This window comes from Miscanthus floridulus, chromosome 12 (assembly GCF_019320115.1).
Source record: "Miscanthus floridulus cultivar M001 chromosome 12, ASM1932011v1, whole genome shotgun sequence".
NCBI lineage: Eukaryota > Viridiplantae > Streptophyta > Magnoliopsida > Poales > Poaceae > Miscanthus > Miscanthus floridulus.
The window spans coordinates 36,765,051-36,773,407 of record NC_089591.1 but is presented as its reverse complement, the minus strand read 5'-3'; the positions used below and the strand labels follow the sequence as shown (position 1 = coordinate 36,773,407).

Here is an 8,357-nt window from a genome sequence, read left to right as displayed (position 1 = left end):
ACCATCCGAACCAGACGCGCAATATTAGAAATTTACTCGTCGGTGGTAAGTCGAAACACCGACAATGCCATTGTCTAAATTACACGGAGTGCAATAATAAATGATTCCAAAAGTTGAGTGAACGAAAACCCGAATCTTATATACGATTGAGTAAAATTGGACTTTGTTTTTTTTTTAGCAAAGTAAAATTGGACTTTGTGAATAACTGCGGAGGTTAAAATGACTTCTTTCGCAAATTTTCGCCTAACCAGGCTTGGGATGCGAAGGTGGCCCGCTGGACAAACTAGGGCCGTCGTTGGGCTAAGTGGGATGCATAGCGGGCAAATACGAGAAAGAGAAGAAGCCCGTGTTGGGATGGGGGTGACGTACGACCCACTCCACCAACGCAGCGCAAGCTCTCGCCGCCTTCCTCCTCTCCTTATCTTCTGACCTCTCCCCTCCCTTCTCCATTCCCATTTCCCACTACCGCGGCACGCAGACGCAGCTACCCCCCTCCCTCTCGTCTCCTCCGCCACCTCCTCCCCTCCCCTGCCTAGGGCGCGCCCGCCTCGCCGGCGCAGGGTCGCGACGCTTCCGCCGGCGCGCGCTCCACGACCCCTGTCTGGGAGACCGAACTCGGCGCGGTAATAATCTCCCCGTTCCCATTTCCCCGTCTGAATATGTGAAGGGTGTCTGTCGGCGCGTCGGGGTTGGGGGCGAGGACTTGTTGGATGGAATTAGTTCCCGCCGGATCATCCCCTGGCTCACCTGCACGGCGCATCCGCGGGTGCTTTCCTAGTGGGTAGCGCGGATGGCTCCGGCGGCGTCGCTTTTGATGTGCGTCGCCTAGGCTAGATGTTGCCCACTTGAGGTTCTGCTGATACGATTTAGAGGGCGTCTTGTTGCCTCAACCAGCAACCATATTTCTCGATTCTGTTTCGTTGAAGTTAGCAACGCAGAACGGCGGCTGGAGGGGTAAATCGATGTGGGATTCTAAAGTGTGCGCTCCTGTGCCGTCGGCACAGAAAGGCTGTAGAGTCGATTCGAGGAAATATAATCTAGTCGACACCTGCAATCGTTTCAGTATGGTGGTTGCTATTGTATTTGATACTTCCGTGAATCCTTGCCACCTTCAGATTTATGTAGTTGCAAACTCTTTTCTTCCATGTGAATTAGTTTGGTTAGCTGCATCTGCACAAACATTTTGTGATAGTTACAGTTTTACTTAGTTCGTGTTACAAATTTGCAGGGCTTGGTACATACAGGCCTGGGATTGCCTTCTGCTAGTTCAACATGGAGGGCGCTCTAGTTCAGTCTGCGATTGTTCCAACCGTTTACAGAAGCAGCTTAGGTCGGTTCCGCGCGCGTGCAAGGGCCAGAACAAATGCTACAATGGTGCGGAATATGCCAACAAGGACTCTTACTCTTGGTGGCTTCCAAGGGCTGCGTCAGACAAATTTTTTGGATACAAGGTCCGTGATTAAGCGTGACTTTGGATCGATCGTGGCAAGTCAGATTGCAAGGCCGCGCGGGTCGGCCTCGAGAGGGGTGGTTCGTGCCATGTTTGAACGCTTCACTGAGAAAGCAATCAAGGTGATTATGCTCGCGCAGGAGGAGGCAAGGCGCCTTGGTCACAACTTTGTTGGGACAGAGCAGATTTTGCTGGGGCTTATTGGTGAGGGCACGGGAATTGCGGCGAAGGTTCTGAAGTCTATGGGAATCAATCTTAAGGATGCCCGAGTGGAAGTCGAAAAGATAATTGGACGTGGCAGTGGTTTTGTGGCTGTTGAAATCCCATTCACGCCTCGTGCAAAACGTGTATTGGAATTGTCCCTTGAAGAAGCTCGTCAGCTTGGTATTATCTTCACCTATCTACACAGTTAGCTCATTTAGTGTTATTAGGTTTGGTTGGTTAATGTCTTCACCTATAATTTTATCTGACTACTTTCTGTGGGCTTTGTTAACGCACATTGAAAATTTTAATCAAACCAGTGTAAATTCTAGTATTTTTAAGTCCTGGTATGGCATTGTATTCTTCTTCCCCATTTTTTTACCGGACATGCAAAATGCTAGTGTATGTTTGTTTGCTGATTGCTTATTAAGAAATATGAATGAAAAGGGTGGCTGTTGTTGTGATTTGAGTAGAAAGAAAACAGTACCATAATAGCTTATTATAGTACACATTCTGATGTCCTTTTATATAGCATTGCACTATAAGTTGCGAAGAAGCATGGAATGTTAATTATTGTACTGTTCTTGAAGATGATGCTGATTTATATTTGTTTTAGTTCAGTTGAAACCAAGCGATACCAAATGGGCTTGTCTGCTCCTTAAACAACGCTTGCTACTTGTCTATAGTTCATTTTTGAGTCTATGAGACCAGGGTGTTTGTCGTAAGAAACACATGAATTTTCTGTGGACTTTGTTGCCTCTAAATTTTTAATTTAGTAAGTGTGAATTAAACTCTTGTTTTTCTGTTCCCGGTATGGTATCCTGTTCTGACTTTCTCATACTAGACATGCAAGACACTCAGTGTATGTTTGTTGATACATGATAGTGACACGTTGTAGATTGATCACTAACATGTGCAGATATGCGTGAATCCGTGACTAATTATTGATTCAGAATGATGCCAAGTTAGTATGGGGACCATTAAATCATGTGGGCTTTGAGTAGAAATCAGGCACTATCATACTAAATTATTGATACATACTGGATCTTTTGATACATACTGTCATTACATGATTAAAACAAGCATTGCAAGTTGGTTAGCTATTTACCATTTTTTAGTTCAAAATTTACCACCCGTGAGAGGGATTAATTGTTTGTTATAAAATAATATGTGCATAATTGTCTCACGTATGTTCTTCTATGTTGGTTTCTCAGGGCATAACTACATAGGATCTGAACACTTACTCCTTGGGCTACTTCGTGAGGGTGAAGGTGTTGCTGCTCGTGTGCTTGAAAGCCTTGGTGCTGATCCAAACAACATCCGTACCCAGGAAATTCTCTTTTATTGATGTTTTTGTTATCCATTTTTTTTGAACCAAAATTTTGTAGGGACTGATGTTTGATAATGATTTTCAGGTCATAAGAATGGTTGGGGAAAGCACAGAAGCTGTTGGGGCTGGAGTTGGTGGAGGAAGCAGTGGCCAGAAGATGCCCACACTTGAAGAATACGGTACTAATTTGACAAAATTAGCAGAAGAGGTATTTCCACTTTCCCCAGCTTACTTGTTCTTTTGTGCAAGTAACTAGTGAAGACAAATAATTATCACTGTCTTCTTCTGCAGGGCAAATTGGACCCAGTTGTTGGTAGACGAGATCAGATTGAGCGTGTTACTCAGATTTTGGGCAGGCGGACAAAGAACAACCCCTGCCTAATTGGAGAGCCTGGTGTTGGAAAGACTGCTATTGCTGAGGGGCTTGCTCAACGTATTGCCAATGGGGATGTTCCTGAAACAATTGAAGGAAAGAAGGTTAGTTTGGACCATCTGTGGTGCTTCAAATGTCCTTTTTGTCTATTCTTGTGTAGATAAGTAGCAGTACTATCCCTTGGGGCTGAATTCATTGTATTCATTTACAGTAATAGTAGATAGTGTTGTAGTATTAATTTACAAAAGTAGTTAATAATGTATAAAGAAGTTCCCTTTGCTGGGCTCCTACATATGTGACATGCCCTGATTGTTTTGTGAATTTACTTTGCTGGGTTGGCTGCCATTAGTGGGATTGCTTGGATCTGTATTGATTTCTGATATCAGATGTTAGCGAAAAGAAAATAAACCTTTTTTGCAACTTATAATCAGGTGTTCCTGTTCATCCTTTTATTGTTTGAAGGACTAATCAGTATTTATTCTTTTTTCTGGTTAGGTTATTACTCTTGACATGGGGCTTCTTGTTGCTGGAACTAAATACCGTGGAGAGTTTGAAGAGAGACTAAAGAAACTTATGGAGGAAATTAAGCAAAATGAAGACATTATTCTCTTTATTGATGAAGTGCACACACTGATTGGAGCAGGTGCAGCAGAAGGTGCGATTGATGCTGCTAATATTTTGAAGCCAGCTCTTGCAAGAGGTGAACTGCAGGTATAGTTCCTGATTCTGAATTCTGGTGCTTCTACCATTATATTATATCTTATTAGCTCGTATGTGACCGGAAGGTCCCGGGTTCGAGTCGCGGTCTCCTCGCATTGCACAGGCGAGGGTAAGGCTTGCCACTGACACCGTTCCCCAGACCCCGCACAGAGCGGGAGCTCTCTGCACTGGGTACGCCCTTTTTTTTATTAACTCGTATGTTTGGTTTATTTCGGAGAAGGATAAGGTCCCAAATCCCTCATGTAGACTGACTCCAGAATTTTGTAATTTTCCCAAAATAACCACATTCCTGATGATTTTATCTGTGTAGTGCATTGGTGCCACAACGCTGGATGAGTATAGGAAGCATATAGAGAGAGATCCTGCCTTGGAAAGAAGGTTTCAACCAGTTAAGGTTCCGGAGCCTACTGTCGATGAAACAATACAGATCTTAAGAGGACTTTGTGAGAGATATGAACTCCATCACAAACTGCGATACACAGATGATGCTTTAATTGCTGCTGCACAGCTGTCTTATCAGTATATCAGGTTTGCAAAATCACCAAATTTTTTAAGTAGTGTGTTATATATCCACTTGAATTTTACCTTTTTAAGAAGTCACATGGACTCGGCAATGGTATTATATATTTTTGATTGATAATTTGTTAAAATGCTAATTTGAATTATCAGTTTGGATTTTGAGCAACTTATATTTGCCACCTTCAAGGATCCATGTACATTTTCTGGGCCAATGAAATATTATGATTAATTGATTATAGCTGAACAAAAACAGAGGGATGGATGGAGGGTAGTTTTTTGAGAAAATAGTGTATCCTTTGTTCCTTTCTAGAGAAACGACATTTGTTTTTTTTATCAAGCAGGTCAATCATTTGATTGTGATTTAAACGGAAATTTATATTGCTTTTGTTTCATTCAGTGATCGTTTCCTGCCTGACAAGGCCATTGACTTGATTGATGAAGCTGGATCCCGTGTTAGGCTGAGGCATGCCCAGGTATTGAACGATGATTTTTTCAGACTACAAACAATGTTTGCTGCATTGTTCTTGCTGATTGTGAGCTTTGGTGTTACAGGTCCCTGATGAAGCCAAAGAGCTGGACAAAGAGTTGCGGCAGATAACCAAGCAGAAAAATGAGGCTGTACGCGGCCAAGATTTTGAGAAGGTATACTATTGTTTGAGATTTTTCGTCCGTGGGTTCCAACATCCTCATTAGCAAACATGGCATGTTGCAATGTTACAAAAATTCATAAAAACATCATGTTGTACAAAAAGATAAGTACACTTGAAATTTTAATTTCGAATTCTCTCAAGATGTCAATAAACAAAATAGACAAGCAGTCAATCTGGCATTGCTTGTCATGTGCTAACAGTACGACTTGTGATTTTTCAATCTTGATTTGTCAGGTGAATTTGAATTTGAAATTTTTACAGGTCCACTTAACTTTTACAGCACACATGATTTTTTATGAAAATTTTGAAACATTGCAACATGTTGGGTTAAAAGTATTTTTTTGCTAAAAGGTATATTGGATCTCCTGGTCACAAACCAATTGCCCTTAATTGATTACTTAAACTAATCGAGCAATCGTACTATTTTCACTTTGCAACGGAAAATGCTGAGTTCTATAGAAAGGTTTATAAGGCAAACATGCACTGTGAACCAATTCTAGTGTCTCCAATTATTCATACTATCTTACCATTATTGTTTCAGTGAGTTGAACTAATCATTTTGACTATGCATGGGCCATGGGGAAAAAAAGCTCTGAATGCTGCACTAAGGCTCTAGTGCAATCAGATTTTTACCTGAATTCTCAACTAGCTGTACTACCTCTAAATGTTATCCCTGTTATCTTATCATAATTGTTTCTTGATAGGCTGGTGAATTAAGGGACCGAGAAATGGAGCTTAAGGCTCAAATTACAGCCATTATTGACAAGAGCAAGGAAATGATTAAAGCAGAGACTGAATCTGGTGAAGTCGGTCCTCTTGTTACTGAGGCGGACATTCAACATATTGTCTCCTCTTGGACTGGAATTCCTGTGGAGAAAGTATCATCTGATGAGTCTGACCGCCTCCTAAAGATGGAAGAGACGCTGCATACACGTATCATTGGACAGGATGAGGCTGTCAAAGCTATTAGTCGTGCTATCCGCCGTGCTCGTGTTGGCCTCAAAAATCCAAATAGGCCAATTGCCAGCTTCATATTCTCTGGACCAACTGGAGTTGGCAAATCAGAGCTAGCAAAGGCTCTGGCGGCCTACTACTTTGGCTCAGAGGAGGCTATGATCAGGCTTGACATGAGTGAGTTCATGGAGAGACATACTGTCTCCAAACTCATTGGATCACCTCCAGGTTATGTTGGGTACACTGAGGGAGGCCAACTAACTGAAGCAGTCCGTCGCCGCCCGTACACAGTTGTTCTCTTTGATGAGATTGAGAAGGCACATCCAGATGTTTTCAACATGATGCTTCAGATCTTAGAAGATGGGCGGTTAACTGATAGCAAGGGGCGCACAGTTGACTTCAAGAACACACTATTGATCATGACATCTAATGTTGGGAGCAGTGTCATTGAGAAGGGAGGCCGTAAGATTGGGTTCGACCTTGACTATGATGAGAAAGACACAAGCTATAACAGGATCAAGAGCCTTGTGACTGAGGAGTTGAAGCAGTACTTCCGGCCAGAGTTCTTGAACAGATTGGATGAGATGATTGTATTCCGGCAGCTGACTAAATTGGAGGTGAAGGACATTGCAGACATTATGCTGAAAGAAGTGTTTGACAGGCTGAAGGCCAAGGACATTAATCTCCAGGTTACGGAGAAGTTCCGAGATAGAGTTGTTGACGAAGGTTATAACCCGAGCTATGGTGCCAGACCTTTGCGGCGTGCTATCATGAGGCTTCTGGAGGATAGTCTGGCAGAAAAGATGCTGGCTGGTGAGGTGAAAGAAGGTGACTCTGCCATCGTTGATGTGGATTCAGATGGCAAGGTAATAGTCCTGAATGGTGGCAGCGGTGTTGCTGAGCCACTGGAACCTGCCCTCAGTACCTAAGCGAGGTCAAAAAATCTTTGGTCCGAAATATGGCATTCTTTACAAGTCAGCTGGGCTCCTCGTGATGGTAAAATTAGACTGACATTACTTGGCGGCCGCCCCATAGTCTTTCATGATTTTCCTTTTTGTTGGAAGTGAGGCAGTTGGGTTGCTATGGAAATGGATAGATGGAGAGGCATTTAGCGAATGAAATATGACTTTGAGTTGCCTTGTTTTTGGAAGAAACTTGGAGTTTTCAGTTTGATGCACTTGTATTATTAGGCCTTGCTAGCAATGAGATACGGATGTCTGTACGTTTGATGTTGTACTTTAGTAACTTATATCCTGTATGTATGGATATCACTTATCCAAGTTTCGAATAACAGTGGTGGATTGCTACATTCTGCCTTTTGGTCTGCGGATCTAAAATTTGGAATCAATTATTTGCCACGGGGGTTATAAATTTTAAACTTCAGTAACAATATTAGTCTTTGTGCTGCAGCTGTTCTGTTGTCTGCACTGTATTTTGTTGTCGAAATACACTGTTTGTCCTGTTCGTCATCATGTGTAATAAAATCTAAAATCTACTGGAGATTAATAACTCACAAAGTCTAGTACGTATCCATTAGTCTTTGGATGAGGTGTAGACCAGCCTTTAGGCAAATCTCAGTGGGTTGTTTCTTTCATCTCGTGGTTTGAGTGCTAATGAATGAAACAACCACCCTCAGCAAGGTGTTTCATCTCGTAGTTTCAGGGCATATTTAGATTGAAGGAATGTCATAGGACGGAGGGAAGAAAACTGCATTCCTCTGAAATACTTTAGCTGGCAAGCAATTTCATAGGAAAGAAATCCGCTCCGCCCATCCCTCTGGAACACTGTAGCTGCTAGCAATTTCATATAAGAAAAAAGAATCCACTCCGATCCATGGTTTTGTTTCCCTTCGCGGAAGCTCGAGGCAGCGCGTGACGAGGGGAAAACGAGTGGCTAACGCAATAAGCTGAGTAGCTGACCTGGATTCATTATCTACTAATAGTTAGCTGGCTAATAGCTCAGCCTGTTCGCTTATTGGTTTCAGCTAGCCCAAATCAGTCAGCCAACAGTGTTTTTCTCTCACAATAAACCAGCACCAGCCAGCCCAAACCAGCACAGAAACCAACCAGCGAACATGGCGGTTATTTACAGGTTCAACTAACAATTAGCTAGTCTATTATCTATACCTATTTGGACCAAAAGAGATAATTATTAGCAGAT

General features: G+C 42.6%; 1 protein-coding gene across 1 annotated transcript; it reads left to right on the top strand.

Annotated features, from left to right (window-relative positions):
* The first annotated feature begins 437 nt into the window (after positions 1 to 437).
* Positions 438 to 7,504, top strand: LOC136497334 (chaperone protein ClpC1, chloroplastic). The gene is made up of 10 exons (XM_066493124.1): positions 438 to 623; positions 1,229 to 1,834; positions 2,866 to 2,982; positions 3,068 to 3,189; positions 3,273 to 3,458; positions 3,850 to 4,065; positions 4,385 to 4,602; positions 4,991 to 5,066; positions 5,146 to 5,235; positions 5,948 to 7,504. The coding sequence occupies exons 2-10, from the start codon at positions 1,273 to 1,275 to the stop codon at positions 7,124 to 7,126; spliced, it is 2,766 nt and encodes a 921-aa protein (XP_066349221.1). The 5' UTR covers positions 438 to 623; positions 1,229 to 1,272; the 3' UTR covers positions 7,127 to 7,504.
* Positions 7,505 to 8,357: the final 853 nt, after the last annotated feature.

Coding starts and splice junctions, on each gene's coding strand:
- LOC136497334 (XM_066493124.1), top strand. CDS start 1,273: ATGGAGGGCGCTCTAGTTCAGTCTGCGATTGTTCCAACCGTTTACAGA. Junction 1,835..2,865: donor TGAAGAAGCTCGTCAGCTTG/GTATTATCTTCA, acceptor TTGGTTTCTCAG/GGCATAACTACATAGGATCT. Junction 3,190..3,272: donor TGACAAAATTAGCAGAAGAG/GTATTTCCACTT, acceptor CTTCTTCTGCAG/GGCAAATTGGACCCAGTTGT.